The sequence below is a fragment of the Protopterus annectens genome, chromosome 4.part1 (genome assembly GCF_019279795.1).
Source record: "Protopterus annectens isolate FY-2018-M chromosome 4.part1, PAN1.0, whole genome shotgun sequence".
NCBI lineage: Eukaryota > Metazoa > Chordata > Ceratodontiformes > Protopteridae > Protopterus > Protopterus annectens.
In genome coordinates this window covers 375,176,386-375,199,484 of record NC_056734.1, presented here as the reverse complement: position 1 = coordinate 375,199,484, position 23,099 = coordinate 375,176,386, and the positions used below count along the sequence as shown (strand labels likewise).

Sequence of the window (23,099 nt, the reverse complement as noted above, 5' to 3'; positions counted from 1 at the left end):
TCAAGGCTGCTTCATGGTATAGAAGTATCTTCTTCCCTTTGCAGACATTCTCCAACTCACTTCAGATCAAATTCTCCATTTTCAAGGGTGTTGCAGGGATTACTAGTTCAGGTAACAATTCACCCTGTCCCAGAGGCCTTAAGGGGCACAGAGTTTTATTAGAGGATTTTTCTGGTTCCCAGAAAGATGGGGTATTAGAGGTCTCTGCTAAACCTCTTCTTTTTTAATACTTTCCCCAAGGTACCCACTTTCAAGATTCTTTCCCTCCAGACTCTGTTTCCCCTTTTGCTTCCTCAAGACTCCCTAATTTCCCTATTCAAAACGTTTTTATATTTCTCTGTTTTTCCGCTCATTTTCAGTTCTCTGCTTTGCTGTTTGGTCTTTTCACAGCAGCAAAGGGTGTAGTCATCAAGTTCTGGCTCTATTCGTATCTTTCTGCAGGCTTTAAGTTGTACAGATATTTCCTTATCTGGATGATCTGCTCATTCAGGCTCTGTCTCATTCTAGACTCCTGCAGGACCTGCACTTTACCAGGTTCCTGTTGCAGTTTGGGTTTCACCATCAATCTCCAGAGGACTGTCCTGTCCCCCTCTCAGAGTCACAGTTTCCTGGGATGCAGGATTCAAACTGTTTCACAGCGTGGTGTGTTTGATTGCTCCTAATGCACTTTCCTCTAACAACTTACTTCCAGTCCATGTTTCTTCTGTGATTCATGCCTGCCAGGGAAGTTCTAAGGGTTCTGAGGTTCATGACCTCAACCAGTCCCACGCTTCCTTTTGCCAAGCTTCACATGAGGAAGTTTCAGTGGTACCTGCAGTTGGCATGACTTCAGAACTGCCACCCACTGTAGTTCCCACTGCACCTGGAAAAACTGTTTATTGGTTGCTGTCACTTTCCCCAAGTGTGTGTTTGAACTCTAAGCCTTCATGGTGTGTTTTTTTTGTTTGACTTTTCATAGGAACAGGGTGACTCATCTTACATATCCTTCTTTTGTGCCTGAGATGATAAATTGATCAATGAGCTGTGCCTTAATCCAACTTCCTTCTCTTTTCCTTTACACAATCTGCTAAAAAGTTATCTGATACTGCAGCTCTCCAATCTGTGCTGGATGTCTCTCTTGAGATGGGTGATACTCCTGAGGACCTTACTGACATCAGTTTCCTTTGCCACAATCCTGTTCTGTACACACGCTGGCTCTTCATAGGTAGTTCAGGTATTATCTAGATGAGACAAAGGCTCTATGTAAATCTGATCAGCATTTTGTTTCTTTTCATGCCATGCATTGGGTTTGGCTGTTTCTAAGCAAGCCACCTCCTGAATTTCAAAAGCCATTTCCTTTTGTTATTCCTTTCATGGCAAACAGCTTTCTGCCTCTGTTTGGGCTCATTCTACCAGGGTAGTGGCCTCCTCTGGGGCTTTCTTTAAGGGTTTGGACATCAGTTCCATCCTTGAATATGCTGCTGTGTCTTTTGTGCACACTTCCAGAGCCAGGGAGGGTTTTGCCAAAGCTGTTCTTCATGGGTTTGTGGAGGGTTCCTCTCTTCACTACATTACAAGTTGGCTGTCATTTCCTGAGCTGGTGGGTTTTGCCAAAGCTGTCCTTCATGAATTTGGGGAGGGCTCCTCCTCCTTTTTCTCCTCCCATTCCTTACAGTAACTTTTGTACTGCCCCACAGGTTATGACTATTGCAGCAGTGATAGGGGAGGACATAGTACGGTTGTGTAAAATCTTACCATAACAGTAGATGCCCTCATAATTTTTGCAGTATTATTTAGTTCCTCTGTCCTGCCCCTTTTTTTTCTCTTTTCTGTTGGTAACATATGCCTGTCCCAGGGGTCTTTGCTGTTATCCCTAGGCATTCCTTTTTTTCTGAATGTACATGTTTTCCTTTCTCCTGAGGTGGCTCTTGTTTTTCTGCGGCACTTCAGTTGAGTATGGAGCCTCCGTATATTATCTTTATGCCCAATACTGATGCGGGAGCATACATCTGACATATGACCCTGGTAAGAATTAAAGTCTTTGGTATACTGGTCGGACATAGAGCTATCTTTGGCAAGAGGTCCCATCTGTTAATGACTAATACAACAGTGAAGATAAGGACACTACTGTTATGGAAATATTTTGCACAACTGTACTTTATGGTAAGTTCTTACACAACTGTACTTTATTTGGTATGAAAAATAGTAATGGAATTCAGAATGCATGGGGATCAACATAAAGCGATCCTAGTGGGATATAGAGACAAATGGGGTACTGATTAACAATAAACTCCTGGTTATCCATTAAACAGGACAAATAGGCAAAGTTTGTGAGGGACGAGGAATCCATACCTGCAAGAGTCTGTGCTCATCTGTTTTGTTTTTAACATTGTAGACAAAATCTAGTAACAAGAATAGTGTAGATTAAAACCAAGTGAATAGCTAGGCCAGTCAGTAATATATTTTACACTAAACTGTTGTGTGGACTGGCAACAGGAAGCAGACAAATCTGCGTGTGGAGGCAGAGAGAGAGAGAGAGACTGATTCTCTTTTCCGACTTTGTGTTGCATCAGGTTTACAGAGGTACTGTGTTGAGGCCAAGCACAGTGAAGTGGAAAGGCTGTTCCCAAAGCATGATTGTTGGCTAGTGAAGTCAATATTGCATAATTTCTGAAGGCAGCTGTAAAGTGGTCCTTGTGAAAGTCCACACAACCATTTTCTTATGAGAACTGATCTGTGAATTCAGTGCCAGACACTGATGCTGTATCCCACCATATATAATGTCACAGGGTGGCAGAAGAAAAAAAATCTAAGTTAACACAAGTGTAGTTGTTTTCTAAATTTCTTGCAAGCAGAGTCATCTGTACATGTTGTAATGGAAATGTATTTTGTAGAATGTAGACATCTTGAATGATATCTGCTCACTGGGCCCTCTTCAAGAGAAATCTTGATGGGTGGATGGGAAATAGAAAGTTCACCCCGGGGATCATTCCAATGGCTCTACTTGATAGAAGCACTGGGAGCTAACGTTTGGCGGCACAATGCCGGAGCACTTCTGTGGGCTAAGCTTGTAAAGGCTCCAGGGCCATTGGCCTAGTATACACCTTTGAACCTATAAGATGTTACTGCAACCAGAGTGTGGAAGGAGTATAACAGCATTAAAAAGTATCTTTAATGCTGTTTAAAGATAGTAACTTATTTCCAGCCCCTAACAAAGTGCAAGAGTTTTCTTAATCCATCCTAGCTGATTTATCCCTATGTCTTCTAATGGAAATGCTTCTTTTGTGGAATAGTCAGAATCTAGAATGATGTCTGCTACATGATGTCACTGTGGCCAAGATATGGAGGGAAGGTAATTGCCATTGATAGTAAGAAAAGTATCTTTATTTATTTATTTTACATTTGTTTACCGGGATAGTCTGACTGGATACATGTCTATTTTCAGCGGAGGCCCAGAGAGAAAACATCCACAGAGACAAACTTACATAGATAACGCAGAAGTTTGCAAACAGTTATAAAAACAAAGTGATTATATACAATGGCTTAGTAGTGTTCCCTAGTAGACACTCACAATTCTCATAGACAGACGCAATTAAAAGTAAGAGACATCAGATTGGAAGCAGAGCTTGGTGACATAGTTACAAGTTATGATAATTACAGAATATGGTTTCAGTTTATAACTTAATCAGGGTTGGTACATGGGCATAGCCAATTCACTTTGAGATACTGTTTGAGGTTTTTTTGAAGAGACTTTTGGGGGATTGTTGGGTTATATAGTTTGGCAACGAATTTCGGGTTTTGCCAACAAAGTTGGCAAACACAGATTCACCAGCAGAATTATTAGCTTTGTGGGTTTGGACCAGTAGTTTATCGGCTGACCGTAGGGATCTCAGGTTGCTATATGGCTTAATAATATTTTTAAGTGAGGGGGTATCCTCAGGGTGGTACAACATTTTGTGCACTATTAAGAGTTGATTGAATTGAATTAAGCTGGACAGTTCTAGCCACTCTAGTTGTTTTAAGGTTCTGGCAGTGGTGGGTTCTATAAGTGGAGCCAGTGGCGAATCTGGCAATATGATTGTAGTTATGGGACAGCTTACCTAGCTCGGATTTGTTGAGGTTTGAGAGTACAGGTGAGGCATATAAAAGAGTAGAGAGTAGGTGTGATTGGGCGATTGCTGTCCTAGCCAGTAGGGTTAAAAATGTCTTGTTTCTATACAGTGATCCAAGCTTTTTATTGATGGTCTGTATGGTTTTGTTGACCTGTAGGTCAAATTTTAGATTATTATCTGATAAACCCCTAGCAGTTTGGTGTGATGATCTGGGGAAATAGTGGTACAATTGTAGGATGTGACAGAGAATGAAAGTATGGTAGATCTACTAGTGGGGGGAGAAGAGTAGAAGTTTAGTTTTATTGGGGTTCAGAAGTAGGTGTTGGTTGGTGAGCCAGTTCTCGATAGTGTTAAATGTATTTTGGGTTAAGGTTTGCAGTTCGGATGGGGAGGTGGGTGAGCAGATCAGAGTGGAATCATCTGCATATTGAATGCAGGTAGCTTTAGGGATAGCAGTGTGGAGGTTGTTGATAAAAATAGAGAAGAGTAGTGGACCTACTAAGGACCCTTGAGGGACACCAAGTGCGAGAGGTAGCAGGCTGGAGAGTTTGCCCTGCCATAGTACCGCCTGTTGTCTACCAGTCAGGTAGGACTGGATCCACTGGATAGCAGGTTTGTTGAGGGAAATGGATTTTAGTGAAAGAATGAAAAGTTCATGGTTGACCATGTCAAAGGCTTTTGATAGGTCAAGAAAGAGGGCGGAGGTTAATGTTATTCCTGTTTTGGTTTATGGCAATAGTAAAGGAAAGGAGGGCTGAGGTGGTGCTGTGGTATGGCCTGAAACCATGCTGGGAGTTGGATAGTAAGTTATTCTGTGTAAGGTATTGCATTAGTTGCTTGTGTACACATTTCTCCATTATTTTAGCTAGTGGGGAAAGAATGGCAATGGGTCTATAGTTGGATATGTCTGAGGAGCTCCCAACTTTATGGAATGGGATGACGTGAGATATTTTCCAGAGGGAGGGGATAGCGTTTTCGGATAAGGTTCTGTTGATGAGGATAGATATGGGATATGCAATGGCATCTGCAGCTATTTGTAGGTACTCTGCAGGGAGGAGGTCAGCAGCGAGGGTGGTAGGTTTTAGTTTTATTAGAAGTGTTTTGATAAAAGTAGTGTTTATTGGTTGGAAGCTAAATTTGGGGCAATTATTGGGTAGATTAGGTGTGTAGTTTAAGTTAGAGGGGGTTAGTTGATTTGCTAGGGATTGGATTGCTTCAGTGAAAAAGTTATTAAAGGCGCTAGCTATGGTCTGTGGGGAACTATGGGTGTAGTTAGCCGGGGTTGGTGTGGTGGAATGACCTGGACAAAGTAGTTGATTTAAGCCTGCCCAGAACTTTTGAGGGTTGTTATGGTGTTTTTGTAGGAGATTTTGGTAGAAGCTTTTTTTATCCAGTAAAATAGATTTTTTTGTATCATTCCATAGTTGACGATATTTTAGATGGTCAAGTGGGGCTTTAGTTCATAGGTTCATACTAGGCTATCTGCCCTAGGGCATTTATAAGCCTAGCCAGAGTGTGTTTGGCTTTCGCCACACATTTTAAATTAATTTTGCTATGCCCTTTTTCGAGGTTAGTATACTGTGCCTCTGTCTAACAGTGACACAGAAGTGATACCCGGGGTAAACCTACGATCCCCCATCCACTCATCAAGATTCCTCTTGAAGAGAGTCAATGAGGGACTCTGCCTAACCTGGACTGGGATTTTATTCCAGAGTGAAGGGAGCCTCTGGGTTATGAATCTGTCCCTCCAGCATGTCCTATTTATTTCAGTGCTGAGGTTCAAGTCTCTCGAGCACTTAGCTCGATGGGATTTGGATTTTCTGAGGTGCAGCATGTCCATTAATTCCGGATTGGACATGGCTTTATACGTCAGGCACAGATCGCCTTTGAGCAGGCAGTATGCCACTGAGTAGAGCTGGAGTTTCTTTAACCGGGCAGCATATGGCATCTGTTTGAGCCCTTTGATCCTTTTGGTGAGGTACTTTTGGGGTCTTTCCAGTTGCTGCAGGTGTCTGGTAAGGTACATCCCAAAAGGGGCATTGTACTCAGTTATGGGCCTGATGAGGGATGAGTAAAGAGGCACGATGACCTCCCCTGATCTAGATGTGAATCCCTTCATGATTAGGTGGGCTATATAAAATGTTTTTCTAACCACTTTGGCCACGTGGTTGTCAAATGAGAGATTGCTATCAACTTGGGTCCCCAGGTCCCTAATTACTTCTTCCATACTTAATGGATTACCACCTATGTGGTAATTTGTGGGCACTTTGTTTTTGCCAAAGGGGATGACTATACACTTTTTGGTGTATAGCTTGAGGCCATGGCTCTGGCACCAGTTGTCTGTTTCTATGAGGCCCTTTTGGAGGATGCTTGTGTTGGCTGGAGAGTCAATTATGGCACCCAGTTTGCAGTCATCTGCGAACTTGGTCAGCCACAGTCCTTCCGTGTTGGCCTGTACCTCCGAGAAATATATACCGAAGAAGAGAGGTCCCAGGACTGAGCCTTGTGGGATGCCACTTGTAACTGGTTTGGAGTCTGACATGGCTCCAGCAATTCTAACCATGTGGGTTCTGTCCTTGAGCCAGTTTGCAACCCATCTAGTGACATAGGGGTTTATATTTAAGCTGGTGAGCTTATCTATAATGCCTGAGTGGAGTATTGTATCGAAGGCTTTTGCGAGGTCCAGGTAGACTGTGTGGACCACCTTCCCCTCGTCAATGGCCTTGGTGACTGTTTCAAAGAAATCGACCAGGTTTAAGAGGCAGGATCTGCCCTTAACAAAGCCAAACTGGGTAGGATCCAGTGTCTGTAGGTCCCCAATATCTTTATTTATGAGGTCCATGATGATCCTTTCCATAGCTTTGCAAACCAAGCTAGCCAGGCTTATGGGGCAATAGTTTCCAGGGTCCGTTGAGGCACCACCTTTGTGGAGAGGGACCACTGTTGCTGTACGCCACTCTTTGGGTACATATCCTGTGGTAAGACTGAGATTGAACAGTAGTTTTATGTTTGGATTTAGCTCTTCTTGGAGTTCATGTAGGACGCAGCCCGGGACACCATCTGGTCCCATTGATGCTGTGTTTTTTGCTTTGGAGAGGGCGGCTCTTACCTAAGCATCTGAGATGTCAGGGGGGTAGCACTCTGCTGGGATAGATATTTGCCCTTTTGGTGGGGAGAAGTTTGCGCTGAACCTGTCAGCTAGGATGTTGGCAATGTCTGTGGGTTCGGTGTATTTTTTGTCATTTTGGACTAATTCTGAGCATATCTGGGAATTCCCACCCAGGTTCCTAACATAACTAAAGAAAGCCTTGTGATTATCCTTAGTGTCCTGTGCAATTTTTCTCTCGAAGCTGGCCTTAGACGATTTTATGAGTGCCCATAGTTTTTTTGCTAACACTGATCAGAGATGCCTTCCCTTTTTGGGATTTTGCTCTATCATGTAGTAGCTTCCTCCTTCTATTGTATAGTTTGTTTATGGCTGGGGTCCACCAGACAGGACGCCTGCCTTTGGAGGATTGGGTTTTGGTTTTATTTGGGATTGCATGATCCATGCATTCCTGAAGGTGTTCATAGAATGCGTTTATAAAGGATTCTACGGTCTGGGCCGTATTTTCCACAGGCCCTGACATTTTCAAGGATTCCACCTCGGTTTTGAGGAGTGTGAAATTTGCTTTAGAGAAGTTTTTCACTGTGTTTTTTCTGGGCAGGGGGTGGGGTTGGGATGTGAATATCCAGTGAGATTAGTTTATGGTCTGATCTTACCAGTGAGGGATACACTTCTGGTCTGGAGCATAGAGTCCCCATGTTGGTGATGATCAGGTCCAGTATGTTTTCCCCTCTTGTGGGAGTGGTAACAAGTTGTTCCATAGCATTTGAGTTTATAAATTCTAGGAACCTTTGAGCTAGGTAGGGTGTTGGAGCTAGAGTAATGCTCCCAGTCTATGTTTGGGTAGTTGAAGTTGCCCATTATAATGGTGTTTGGAGAGACCTTCATATTTTCCAGTGTTCTCAGGAAGGCCGAGTGGGGTTCCTGGGTTTGGGAGGGTGGTCTGTAGCAGGCTATAAACTGGAAGGCAGTTTTACCCACTGTTAGTTGCACATGGATAGTCTCTGATGCTTCGTGCTGTGCCACCAACCTGGAGGTGTGGATATCTTTGACGAATATTGATAATCCCCCTCCTTTTCTGGTTCGGTCCAAGTTTTGGGGCCGAAAAGCATGGTATGAGGTATAACCTGGTAGTGCTGGGGTGCTCTCGGGAGCCTTGAACCTGGTTTCTGTTACTGCACAGATATCAATGTTCTCCTTGCTAAGGAGAGTTTCGAGTGCATGCATCTTGAGGTTTAGACTTCTGGCGTTGAGTAGCATTACTCTTAGTTTCTTATCCCTTGTGATACCTATGGAGGTGGGTTTGTCTTTTGAGCCTTGCCTAAAAAAGGCAGTATGGGGGTAGCAAGAGCCTGTGCCAATATCTGAAAGCCCAGGGGTGATAGGTGCAAGCCGTCCCTAGCGAAGCATCGTGGCTTGTCGAGCATGTCATCCCAGGCTGACAGGCATTGGATCCCCTTTGAATGACACCAATACTTAAGCCAATTGTTGAAATTAATCATCTTGTCTTCATATTGTGGCATCATTCTTGGTGATGGTAAGATGCTACTCAAGGTCAGGGTCATACCGGCCTGGGCTACATGCTCAGAGAGCTCCTCTGTCTCTTTTCATGTAGTCCAGGTAGGTACGTCTCAGGTCATTCACACCAGCATGGACAATGACGGAGTCATATTTGTACTTGCCTTGGAGTGACCTGAGTGCTTGTGTTATGTGGCGGATCCTAGCGCCCGACAGGCGACAGTTGTTCTACAGCTGGCCCGGGCTCTGTTTCTGGTTTTGATTTTAGCTTTGGTATCTTTTGTGAGCCATGGTGCTGTATTTGATCTAGTTTTTATTGTACGTGCTGGAGTATGGGAATCAAGGATACTTAGGAATTTAGTGTTAAAGTGATCTATGGCCTCCTCTAATGTTAGATTTTTTTAGTTTTGACCAGTCAACTACTTTTAATTTGTTTTGGAATATAGCAGTGTCAAAGTTTTTCCTTTTTCTAACTGTTTTGTATTTGGGCTGGTGAGGGTTTCCTGCCTTATGTTTTATGATACAGGTTAGACAATGGTCGCTGAGGTCATCAGGGAGAGTACCAACTGTGTACAGTTGGGGTTGGTTATTAACTAGGATCCAGTCTAGGATACTTTCCCCATTGGTTTGTTTATCCTAGTTTGAGAGGTTATGGTCTGTTTAAACCTAGATAAGTTTATATGGGTGAGGGGGGGGGGGAGGCTGGAGGAGCAGGAGTGCCAGTCGATGTTAAAGTCACCAAGAACTATGGTTTCTTGGGGATAGGTAGTGGATAACCAGTAAAGGATATCTTCTAGGGTGTTTAGGTTGTTGCCTGGTGGAATGTATGCACAGACGATGTTCAAGTGCATGTTTTGGTTAATCTGTAGCTTGGTTATGAGGAGTTGCGCGTTATTGAATTGGGGAGGTCGAATGGTGTCTCTATTAATGGTTAGAGTATTTTTGTAAAGGACTGCTATCCCAACTCCTTTCCTAGCAGCAGTCTAACCGGTGAATATTGTATCCTGGAGGTAGTATCTCATTGTCAGTAGTACTGGGCTTTAGCCAGGTTTCCGTAAGATACATAATGTATGGGGAGTGGGTTGCTAGGATGGGAGTGTAGGTTGGGAATCGTATTGTTAATACTTCTAATATTTAGGTGAAATGCTAGGAGGGAACTAGTGGGAGTATACATGCGTAACTTGACTGTGGGGGTTGTGATAGGGGAGTGGAGGTTATTAGGTGTGGGTGGGCCAGGGTTGAGATGAATGTCTCCATGTGTTTTAAGGTTATAGTGACAGGATATTCTGAGCTTTAGGAGTTTGTTTATAAGTTTTATATAGTCTTTGTGTTTAGGATTATGTTTTGTGGCTATACAGGGGTGGTATTTTATAGAGGGTGGTATATTCAGTGTGCTGGAGATGGTAAAGTGTTTGGTGTTATGTGTGGAGTCGTGGGTGTCTGACCATTTGGTTAGTGAATACCAATCAAGTGTTTGTTCGTAGGCAGTGAGATTGTAAAATAGAAACAGTGTAGGCATTAGGGTAATTAGTATTTTTTGCTTGTTTGCATTTTGTTAGGGGGCGGGCCAAATTTTGATGGCTGACTGTGCTAACAGGGTGTGGAAGAATGGAGAGAAGGAAATGGGTTAAGGGGGGAGGGTTACTCAATGATGTGTGAGGTGCTGATTGGTACTTAGCAGGGGAGTGGCAAAGTCTGGTTTAAATTTAGCACTAGTGGGGGCTGGGAGGGGAGCGGAGCGGGGCTAACACTGACTCCAAGCGTTAACTTGGTCTTTTGGTTTGTATGATTTTAAGCAATGTTTTGGCTGTACTTTAATTTGTTTTTTTTTTGTTTTTATTTTTACACCAGCTTTACAGTTTAAAGCTGCATAAAGGTAGAAACTTGTTACTAGCCCCCAACCAAAGAAGGCATGTGGTTATGACAGCCAAGAAATTGTCTGAGAGTTGTAAACATAGAAGGCAAATCGTAAGAAAGTGAATAATAGAAAACTGAGTGAGTTGCTCTTCCTGATTTAATGCTGTCTGTTGCTTACAGAGAAGTACAACTTCTTAGGAATCAGTATTGTGGGCCAGAGTAATGAGCGAGGTGATGGTGGCATTTACATTGGATCCATCATGAAGGGTGGTGCTGTGGCAGCAGATGGAAGAATCGAACCCGGAGATATGCTCTTACAGGTACTGTTTGGTCTTTCTTTTCTTTACAGTTCTAGAGAAGTGTTTTACACTGACTGCTGTATTCTCGCTACACCAGTCTGGTCTGTTCCATGTACCTTTGTCATTTGGTGTGGCACTACACCAGGCTCAGCTGCACGCTGCATCTTTGTCAGCTGTCCTAGGTGCTGGTGGTACATTGACCCATCAGCTTTTATCCATTCTCATAGTGCACTTGTCCCCAAGATGCTCTTTTTTCTCCTTGAATTGAAACCCCATGCATGTCCAGACTGTTTTTTTTTTTCTGTTTTGGCTAGCCATCACTGTAACATTGACACTACACTGGAGTAGGTGCACACACCAACCAAGACCAGTTCTTGTGCCTCCCTTAAATGTGACCTTACTAACTGGTATTGCTGCTAGCACTGCACCAGCCTGGGATGCTCCTTCACTTTCTTTGCTTATTAGTTCTGTATTGCTGAACTGTGACTAGAGAGAGAAATGAAAATATAAGCCATGATCATACTGGAAGAGCTTGTTAATATGGGATCATTTGAGTTTGTATGCCCAGATGGAAATTACTTTTTGTATTATTGTACCCCTGAAAGCCAGTGCACCGTGAGAGATGCATAATTTCTCTGAAAATGGAGACTTAAAATTTCCTTTCTTTTGAGATGATGGTCCAGACTTATAAAGTTTAAATATTTAGTACATGTCTGAAATGCCATGTGTTTACTGATCTTCCGATGTGTGCAGGTATGTGATTCACTGCCCTTATTGTTACAGGTTAATGATATTAACTTTGAAAATATGAGCAACGATGATGCAGTGCGTGTCCTGAGAGAAATTGTGCATAAACCAGGGTGAGTTTGAGAAATTTTACAGTCACAGTTAATAATAATTAGATACAGTCTTGTTAAAAATGTATGTCTGCTTAGTCGGGTCTTAACTTGGCAGTTATTTATTGTAATTTTTTATAAATTAACTTTTCATTATAAATTGAGCATCAACAGAGTAGATCAGTGATAGGGATAATATTAGTGAGAATGTTTTAAACACTTATGTAGATTAGGTATTGCATGCAAACATCAAAATGTTGTTTTGGCTCCAGTGAGGATTTTTCTTTCTCATTTATTTTAAAGTAAGTTTGATCTTTAAAGGGCCTACCTGGAGATGGAAGGATCAGGTACCTGAGATCAGCTGACCTTTGAAAAGAGAGTAGGAGTGGTCTTGGTGCAGATCTTCCCCCACCCCAAAGAGTAGTTAAGGGAGCAGCAGGTTCATTGGGCATTTATGTGCAGTCATGCAAAGCTTAGCAGTAAACCATACCAGTAGCTGGGACAGTTGGGGCCCTGAACAGCCTCCTATTCTGTAACCCCCCACACCACACACACACACACACACACACACACACACACACACACACACATTCAACGTGGGGGTGGTCCTCCTGAAATGAAGACCATAACAAAACTATCTTTTGAGGAATAGCTAATGTGATTCTTTGTAATAGGTCTTTCCTATCTTTTCTGAAGAAACTGTAGCAAACAGCTACAGCAACTCCTTGAAACAGTTGCTCACACACACACACACACACACACACACACACACACACACACACACACACACACACACAGAAGGCAGCCTTTTAACTGATTCTCTGCAGTTGTGCTCACTTGCAGAGACTAGTCAGCATTACTTCTGTTGCTCTGTTTGTGTCCCCTAACAGATTACATTCCCCTAGGGCAACTGCTTCCTTCACCTTACCTTAGTTATGACTGTAGCATATTAAATAGCTGAAATGAGGAAGGTGGTGGCAGCAAAACAAACATCTACATTCTGAAACTGCTTTCTTACGGCAGAAACATTCAGAACATAGTATTATTCTATTCCCATTTGCAGTACTCCACTTGCTGATTTTAGGGACAGCTTGTTAGAAGAGTGAGAATTCTGTCAGTACAGAACATCACTATGGAGGGGCTTGACAAACTGGACCTTTCAGGATGAAGCAACTGATTCTAGAGAGCAGCTTGCTGGCTGCAGGAAAACCTTTCACATTTGATAAAAAGATCTTTATTGTACCAAGCTCATTCATTGATTATTGTAATATTTGAGATGTGCTGGTAGCGGCAATGAGCATTATATCAGGGTTTAGAACCTTCCATTCTCTCTCTCTCTGTCCCCTGATTCCTAAAATTACCTTACTTTAATGTGGGGGGTATAGCCAAGCCCATTTCAGGAGTGATTTTGAAAAGCCTAAACACTGTAATGTTATGACAGTCTACTCGTATTATACCCCCCCCCCAAACAAAAATATCAGTTTTGAGGGTTAAAAAAAGTCTGTGCTACAGTATTGCATTATCTATTCTTGCATGAGTAGAGGAGCTGCTTTTAGTTTTGAGTAAGTGTAGAATGTAGTGGCAGATAGAAGTCACTTGGTTCACACAGTCTCATGTTTTCTGTATGTTAAAAATGTGAATCTCATGTTTGAGCATTAGCTTATTGAGGTAGTAGTGGCAGGAGAAGCCAAAGTGACTCATTGACAATTTAGAACAGCACACCTCTGATGAAGTACTTCAAGAAGATAGCAGTGTTTTCTGGAGGACTTGTAAAACATGTGGTCAATACCTACATGGTATATTTAAGGTGGATAGCACAAAACTTTTCAACTAAATAGTAACTTTGGTACCAAGACCAAGTTGCTGAGATTGGCAGGTAGTTGGATGAAGTAAAATGTCAGAAACCACTTAGTTCCATGAAGCAGTCTTGACTGCATCCCAAGCATGTAAGGTTCAGTTAGCATCCCTGGCACTGAAGGAGTCCAGTTGAGGGGGGTGAAAGGGTATGACCAGCTCATTTCTCCAGGAGAGGGTGCATGCACTTCAGGGCACATTGAGAAGTACAATTTGTGGTGTGGGAACCAAGTAAGCCATCTTCCATGCTTGTGTGGGGCATGACTACATTCAAGGAAACACCCCTTGTGGAAGTGACAGGATATCTTCAGACAGCCCATTATACATCTCTAGTCCCACCCCACTCACTATACTGAGCACACAGTGGAAGATTAGGGTTGAAAAGCAGGAACAATTCATGAACCACCCCTGGTGGCTGTCTTAATTATGGCCGTCCTGTTCAACCTTCATCCCAGTGATTGGGAAAGAATGGGCTATTTGGCTAACGGGCAATTTGAGCAAATAAAGAAAAAGATTGAAATGTCGGGCACTACTTTTAAATTGAAAATGTTGAAACTGAGATGGAAATATAAGGAGGATTTTAACAATGACCGCATAAAAAAGGGAAAGTTGTAAATGTAGACAGGGTGAGGTGTACTGTCACCATATTAATAATGTTTATCCCTGGATATCTGCTGTTCATATGCTTAACTATGGCAGGTATCTGTAAGTTCTGACCTTCTGATAGTGTTGAGAGTGTAACAGCTTGCTGGAATGTGGTAGCTTTGAGTACATTTCGGGCTCGTTTACTTGCATTTTTTGAATCTTGTAACAAGGCTTGACTTAGAAATCCATGGCACCGGTGTATATTCATAATTGTTTTAATTTATAATAATGATAAGATGTATAGTCTAAGAGAAAAGAAAGGCTGAATTTAGCTTATGCATAAGGGCAGTACACATTGGATGAGCAAAACAAACAGCAGCCTGTTACCAGCTCATATGATTCTTATTTTGTCTGTACACAGTCAGTTCTGCAGGTGATACTCTTGAAGAAGGTCTCTAGGCATAAGTAATTTTCTTTCCCTCTGATTTGGTGCAAATGATACTAATGTTTTGGGTTGGCCTAGTGGGTCTGTGGTTAGGGTCATTCTCTCCTCTTTTCCAGTTTTACATATTTTGGTCTGAAGATGCTTCACGGTGGTTTATTGTGCTGGGTATGCTATGGTATCATGCAGCATGCTAGAAGCATATAGCTAGCAGTTGTGGCCATCTGCTCTTTTCTGCAGTTGCACACATTTGATCTTTTTTTTTTTTTTTTTTTTTGTTTAAACAAGAAACATCTTTATTAAGTTATTACTTAATGACATAGGTAGTCCTACATTTATGTAAATGAAAACAAACTGTATTGACATATTTTAGTTACAAACATTATATATATATCACTTATAAACTATCCAGTAATTGTCAGTCAGACATTACATAGCTCATTCAGATCCTGCCTTCTTTTAAACCTCATTCCACCAAAAAAATTATTCTGCAAGTATTGTTCCCACAATTCCCTTCTTTCCTTTTAATTTGCCCCTACCCTTTTCTAAAGATCTCATTTCCAGTTGTTTTATCTCCATTACTATATTCACTACTTCTAGTACAGTTGGTTTAGACTTTGATTTCCATTTTCTAGTATTTGCTTTTTTGGCAGCCACTGTAATTAGACTCAACAAGGCCTCACTATGTCTAGCAAGTCCAATTTTGTATCCTAGCCTAAAAAAATAATTTCTGTAGTTATTCCAATTTGCTTACCCAGCATTTCTGATAGAGTAGTCTGCAGGGAATTTTTAGCATGCCAACTAATTACACTCCCCAAAATATGTTCCCAGTTAACTCTCTTCCCCATCTTACCACCAACATTTGCTATCTACCTGAGGAAAAATTCTTTAGTGTTTACTCAGGGTATAAAAATATTTGTGTAAACACTTCCAAGCAAGGATCCCAAATCTTCTAGACTTTATTGCATATTTGGGAGTCATACATATATCCCCCTTCATTGTTTCATTGTGAATTGCTTATCCAGTTTCTCTTCTCAATCCTTTATAACCTCCTCCGATTGATTCTTATAGTTATCATGCAATATTTTATATGCTGTACTAATTGTCCCTTTTTTTATTAGCAGCTTCTGTTCTAGATTCTACCAAAACTCTACCAGTGCTGGTCTTTCTCTTAGGATCCCCCTGTTTTTCTCTTTGCCTATATTCTGATATCAATCCCTGATAGGGAAGGCAATCTCTAGCTGCAGTCCAAATAAATTATTGGCCTGTTCCCATTTTTTTTTACCTTTCCTCTCTAATTATTTGCTCCCAGTACCTTGGTTACTTTGCCAGTTTTGTCCAGTAAATTCCAGCCCCCTCTTGCATATTGTCTGTATCCCTAATTGCAGTCATCCCTATTGGCAGAGTCTCCTTTCTCCATTTCAGTGTTGGCCTAGTTCTTAGAATGCTTTCTGCAACTTTATGAATGTAATATTCTGTATGGTCACTGTAATCTTCCTTAAGGATTTGCATCGAAAATCCCAATCTCTCCATGTTTCTTGAGCTTCCCTCCTGTTTTGTCATCATCCCTTTCTACTTTGAATTATAGCTTTCTGCTTGTGTTGTGTGTAGGAGCTTTAACTGTGTAACTCAGAAATACCTCTTCAAATCAGATAATCCCAAACCACCTTCTTCTATTGGAAGGATCTTGCTTATTCCAGTTGACTTTTGATGTCTTCCCCTCCCAGGTAAAATTCTTCAACTCTTTATTAATTACTATCCATAACTTTTCCTCTGGTTGATAAAAATATGGCTAACCTGTGTATAAAACTAAAGGGACTAAAAACATTTTGACCGATAGAATCTTTCTGTCCATAGCCATAAAACAGAGCTTACAGTTTCTCAGTTTTTGTATTATCTTTTGTTTAGTCCTTTCCGTGGACTATGATGTTTGCAGATGACATAATAAAACAGAGCTTACAGTTTCTCACTTTTTGTGTTATCTTTTGTTTAGTCCTTCCCGTGGACTATGATGTTTGCAGATGGCATTGTGATCTGTAGTGAGAGTAGGGAACAGGTGGAGGAGACCCTGGAGAGGTAGAGATATGTTCTAGAGAGAAGAGGAATGAAGGTCAGCAGCACTAAGACAGAATATGTGTGTGTGAATGAGAGGGAGGATAGAGGAATGGTGAGGATGCAGGGAGTAGAGGTGGTGAAGGTGGATGAGTTTAAATACTTGGGATTAACAGTTCAGAGTAATGGTGAATGTGGAAGAGAGGTGAAGAAGAGAGTACAGGCAGGATGGAGTGGGTAGAGAAGAGTGTCAGGAGTGATTTGTGACAGACGAGTACCTGTAAGAGTGAAAGGGAAGGTCTACAAGAGGGTAGTGAGACCAGCTATGTTATATGGGTTGGTGACAGTGGCATTGACAAAAAGGCAGGAGTCAGAGCTGGACATGGTAGAGTTAAAGATGTTAAGATTTGCACTGGGTGTGACGAGGGTGGACAGGATTAGGAATAAGTATATTAGAGGGTCAGCCCAGGTTGGAAGGTTTGGAGGCAAAGCCAGAGAGGCAAGATTACGTTGGTTTGGACATGTGCTGAGGAGGGATGCAGAGTATATTGGGAAAAAGATGTTAAGGATGAAGCTGCCAGGTAACGGGAAAAGAGGAAGGCCTAAGATAAGGTTTATGGATGTGGTGAGAGAGGACATGCAGGTGGTTGGTGTGATAGAGCAAGATGCAGAGGACAGGAAGAAATGGAAACAGATGATCCACTGTGGATCCTAACGGGAGCAGCCGAAAGAAGAAGTCTCTTCCCACATATCCATAGCTGTCATAGCAGAATAATTTTTAATCCACACTCCTAAGTACTTAATTTTGTCATGTCCCCATAGTTATGGGTAGTGTTGAACCAATTTGTATGTGGGTACATAGGTTACAGATATTCTTTTGTTTTATCTTCATTAATTTTGTATCCCAAAAAGACTTGAAACTGTTTCAAAATGTTCCACAACACTGAAATGTCCTTTTCCAGTTTTGCCATTTATAAAATAATATTATCTGCAAATAAAAAGTCTGCTTTTCTTGACTACCATACCAACAATATCCTTGAATTTCTGGGTCCCTTTTTTATTTGCCAGTGGTTCTAAATATAATGAAAATAACAAAGGGGAAGGATGACACCCCTGTTTTTTCCTCTGCTCAAATACAACTTATCAGAGAGGAACTCACCCACTTTAATTTTCACCTCGGATCCCTCATATAGCCTCCTAATCAGCCTTTTATAATTCTTATCAGCTAATGCAGATGCTTCAGCTACCTTGTTAATAAAATCACATCTTACTCTGTTGAATGCTTTCTCTGCATCAAGACCCGCCGACAACAATGGTATTTTCTTATCCAGGCTAGCGATCCCTCCTTGAGTTGGTCTTGTTGTAGGGAGTCCCCTAGAAAAAAAATAAGCAGAAGGTTAAACATTTACCATCTCCTTGGATAAGGATGATTTATTAGACTTGGCCAAGGGCTTGTTTCAAACTTTTAATTCCTTTCTACCTCATAAAAGAAAAAAGATTTCTCTCTGTCTCCGATACTGAGTCCTAGTCAGGAAAACAGGAAATGGAACTGATGGATGTTTCTTCTGTTAATTTTCTTCAAGCAGAAGATTCAGATTCTGAAGATAGTGATTTTTCAGAGTCTCCTCCTGAAGAACTTTTTTTTTTAAACTTTTGACAAAATGAAGGAATTATTTCAGTGGAAACAGACTGAAATTCCAGTTTCTGTACAAAAATGCTATGATTTTATTACAACTGTAATTTCCAGAATCCACAGCTATTCCATTTTTCCTGCTTTTGACTGCTTTTGAGGATGGTTTCCTAACAGCTTGCAGTATGCCTGACTGTTATCTTTTTGTCACTAAAAAGTCTGAAGTTCTGTACAAAGTTCCTTGAACTCAGAAGTATCTCTTTTCTAATCCCATGTCTGATCCTGCAGCAATTTCTTTGTGTAAACTTGCAGCAGTAAAAAAAATATTGTGAATATGAACCCTGTTCCTTATGATAATGATGGCAAAGCATTTGCTCAGTTTGGGAAGAAAGTCTAGTCCTCTGCTACTTTGATTTTAGAATTTTAAGCAGCCAGGCTCACGTATTTAAGTTTTTACTGGCATCTTTAGAAAATACATAGACTCAAAACTGCTTTGTCACCTTCTTCAGTCACTAAAGCATCTCTTAATTGTGTTGTGTCTTCTGTGTCCCCCATAACCAAGCATTCCTTACAATGTTCCTGTGATGTGGTAATACAGTTGTTACAGGCTCTGTTATGAGAACATTTGCTTGGCTACATTCTCAAAATATTACTGCTTAGCTTCTCGGTTCTACGTGAGGTAGAGAAGTATTATTTGGCCGTTTTGCGGCTGAGGTCCTGAAAAGATTTGGTGAAAGAGGGGAAACTTAATTCAGGAAGTAGCTCAGGTTTTTCAACCCAGTCTCAGTTTTCAAACAAAACTCCTTTCAACACTAGAGTCCTCAGTTGAGAAGCAAAAGAAGCAATCTCAGCAAATCTCTGGTAAACAGTCATTTTGGAAGCAGTGGCAGGAAGACTTCAGAAAGAAGGCTGGAGCTTTCCGCATCCAAGGACATTCCAAATTTTTGTACGGACTATTTTCCCCTTTTAGTTTCCCACACTGGCAATCTTTCAGATCTGTCCCCAGAGCCTTAAATTTTCATGTTCCTCTTTGGCATCAAGACTATTTTGGACAGGTGGGTACTGAGAATTCTTCAACAAGGTGAGAAATGGGAATGAGAATCCCTCACTCCTTTTCATTGAATTCTCTCTTTTTGCAAACCAGGCTGCCCTGTATCTTCCAATCATACTACAGATTCTTTCTCTGGGCTTCATAAACCAGTACCCCTAGATCAACTGGGAGCAGGTTTGTTTTTTTCCAAGAAGTTTTCTGGTACTAAACAAAGAGGGAACTTGGAGACCATTACTGTATCGGTCTTTTGTCAACCTTTACATTAAGGTTTCACATGTCAACATGTTATCTCTTCAATCCTGGTTACAACTAATTCCTCCTCTCAGTTACCTGGTAACACTAGACTTAAAAGATGCTCATTATTGCATTCCTATAAACAAAGATTTCAGGCATTTTCTGATATTTTTGTATCTGGTTTACATTTTCAGTTCTGTGCATTACCTTTTGGGCTATCTACAGTGCCATGGCTGTTTACAAAGCGTCTAGCTTCAGTATTAAATAGCTCTTTGCAGGATGCAAGGAATTCACATTGTGTCCATATGCAGTCTTCCTAGAATGTCAGGATTTTCTGTTTTGGATCAAAGATCTATTTAGTTTGGCATTACAATCAAACATTCAGAAGTCTTCTGTCATTCCTGCTCATACAAGAATTTTTGGGGGGCATCTCTTGGGTCCATCACTCCAAAGGGTTTTCTAAGTCAAGAAAAAGCAAACGACTCATAGATCAGTTTCTGAGCTTCTCCAACCAGTATATGATTTCTGCCAGGTAATGTCTTGGGATGCTAGCTTCTTCGGTTTTCATAACATCTCTTGCTAGACTACACACGAAGAAAATGCAATGGTTCCTCAAATCAGTCTGGTCTCAACACCAACACCCTCTGCACTTTGCAGATTCCAGTTCTTGAATTTGTAAAAAGGAAGTTGGTTTTGAGTGGACCAATTGAGACTATACCCTGCTCTTTCCTTTTCTCCTCCAGCTCCAATTCAGTCTGTTACAACAGACACCTCATACTTGGTTAGGGGAGCTATATCCATAGAGGTGAAGGTGCAGTACCTGTGGGAACGATCAAGACAGACAAAGGCATGTAAATATCAGATATGTTAGTCATAAAAGCTCTCTTTTTAAGTCATCTTTGGTCCCCAGGATCTCTTCAGATCATTACAAACAAACATTACTGTGATGTGACACATAACCCAGTGATGGTGACAGGTCTTTTTTCCTGTGCCATGGTAGCTTTGGAGTTCACAGCAAATCAAAATGTATACCTGTATACATCTTACATTCTACTGGAGTAAAACACTGTTCCAGATAAGGTGAGCAGGACCATGACAGACCCTCACAAACAGAAGTTGAATCCAGTGGATCTTCAAGGAATTGGCCCAAGTATGGGGAGCTCCTCAAATAGATCTGTTTGCCTGCCATCAGAACAGACAACTAAAGACATTCTGCTCAGGTATTCCTTGTAAGCAGACCTGAAAGAAAGATGTTTTTTCATTCCCCTTGAATGGGAATGTTCCTGTATGTTTTTCTACTCTTTCCATTAATATCCAGGGTCATTCTGAAGATTCGGAAAGACTTTCCAAAGATAATTGTGGTAAGCCCATTTTGGCCCAAGCAACAATGGTTGTATCTCCTTTTGAAGTTGACCAAGAGCAAATTACCACAGGCTTGGTCACACAGGACAGGGGCAGTTGGATGCACTCCACCCTGAAATTCTTCATTTGGATGATAGTATGTTGTTACTTTTTAGATACTTTTTTTCTGTGGATGTGCAGCAGGTACTAAAAGAGGCAAAGAAACCTGCTACTACGACATCATATCTGTGTAAGTAAAAAGATTGTCTTGTTGGTGCTTCAGGAACCAGGATCCTTTAAAGGCCAGATTGCCTCTATTTCTTCGAGAGGAGGTTGGCATGATGGTTAAGGTGTTTACTTTTATAGATACAAGGCACAGGATTTGATTATCACATGGGGTAATTGGCTAGACTTAAAATGGCCCACAGTGGCAGTTAACTTAGTACTAATCTATGAACTTCCAGCATATTTGTGTGATTAATTATCCTAGGCCTATCTTGCTGTTCTGTCAAGGTTCGTCTTTCAGCCATCTCTGCTTGTCTGCCTCCCCCCCCCCCACACACACACTTTCTCAAGTTAGGCAATTTTTGAAAAGTGTTTTGCATATCCATCTACCTTGTAAACAGGTGGCTTTTCTGTGACATCTTAGTTTTGTGTTGGAAAAAGTGACACTTTCTTCATTTGAACCAGTTAATCAGGCTTATTTGAAGTTTTTAACATGGAAAGCAGTGTTACTGCAGAAGTCAGAGCAGTAAGTAAGAGTATCTGAGTTATGGTGGGTCAACAAGAATTGTGTTTCTTTGAGAGCTAAGCCTTCACTTATGCCTAAAGTGGTTTCAGAGTTTACTTTGAGCCAAACTATTCTTCTCCCCGTCTTCTTAACAATACCTAAAAACAGGGGAGAAAAGATCTTGCGCACACTGGATGTACACAGACAACTTTGGTACTGTCTTGACAGAACTAAATGCTTCAGGAAAGCTGACCAGATGTTTGTCTCCTACAGAGGTAAGAAAAAAGGTCAACTCGTGTTAGAACTGGCAATTTTCCAGATGGTTGTTTCTTGATATCACTTTTTGTTATACTCATCATAATAAGTCCGTTCCATGCAGGGGTAGTGTTCACTCTACCAGGACTCTGGCTGCTTCTGTGGCTTTTTGGAACAGGGTAGACTCCTCTTCCAGTTCTAGAACAGATTTTGCTAGGCCCATTCTGCAGGGGCTCTTGGTCACTCAGATTGCCACCTGTCCATAAAGCTTAGGCTACTGCAGTTTTGATTTTAATGATGAACATGATGCAGTTGTATAAGTGATCTTGGCTTAAAAGTAGATGTTTGAATAGATCATTGCTGCAGTAGTCTTGCCCTTCCTCCCCCTTTTTGTCATATAATTTGTGCTATTTGTCAGGGTGTGGATTTTTGTAGATATGTATATTTATACATGTCTGCTTATAAATGTGTGTGTATGTATATATATATATATATATATATATATATATATATATATATATATATATATATATGTGTGTATATATAGGGTCTACTTTAAAACGAAAACGAGTTACGTCGAACACCACTCCATTGACACATATGCACCGAACTGCGAAATAATCGAATGCACAAAACCGCGAAATTACCATGAAATTCGAAATGTGGAAGTGTTTTGGTTGGCCCGTCTGAGCTACAGATCCGTAAGGTAAGTGTGAGATAGTTACGGACATTAGGGTTACGATTACGGTGCGGGTTAAGGTAAGTGCATAGATAGGTAATGTAAGATGGGTAATGTATTTAACGTTTAGTGTAGGGTTTGAGGTAGGAGTTTGGTTAGTGTATGTGTGTGGTTTATTTATTTTGTTTGGGTATAGCTCCGTAGGGTAAATGTGTGGTAATTACGGACCTTAGGGTTAGGGAGGTGTTAAGGATAGTGCATAGATAGTGGTGTATGTGGGGTTTAGTGTAGGGTTCGAAGTAGGGTTTTGGTTGGTGTATGTTTGTGGTTTATTTATTTTGTTTGGGTGGGTAGTATGTTTTGGGCGGTGGGGTTAGCCAAGTATGACAATTCGGTATTTTGAGTTTCGCGGTTTTGTACATTCGATTATTTCGCAGTTCGGTGTATATGTATCAATGGAGTGGTGTTCGACGTAACGCGTTTTCGTTTAAATAAAGTAGACCAGTGTGTGTGTATATCCTGAAAAAGACCAAGCCAAG

The 23,099-nt window shown here is 41.2% G+C and overlaps 1 protein-coding gene across 3 annotated transcripts in view; it reads left to right on the top strand.

The window, feature by feature from the left end:
- DVL3 (dishevelled segment polarity protein 3) overlaps positions 1-23,099 on the top strand; it is a 1,476,692-nt gene that overhangs the window by 1,231,174 nt on the left and 222,419 nt on the right. For all 3 annotated transcript variants that reach the window (XM_044070196.1, XM_044070195.1, XM_044070197.1), the window contains 2 exons: positions 10,753-10,892; positions 11,655-11,731. In XM_044070196.1, coding sequence (XP_043926131.1) covers positions 10,753-10,892; positions 11,655-11,731 — 217 coding nt within the window. The remainder of the gene's footprint in view (positions 1-10,752; positions 10,893-11,654; positions 11,732-23,099) is intronic.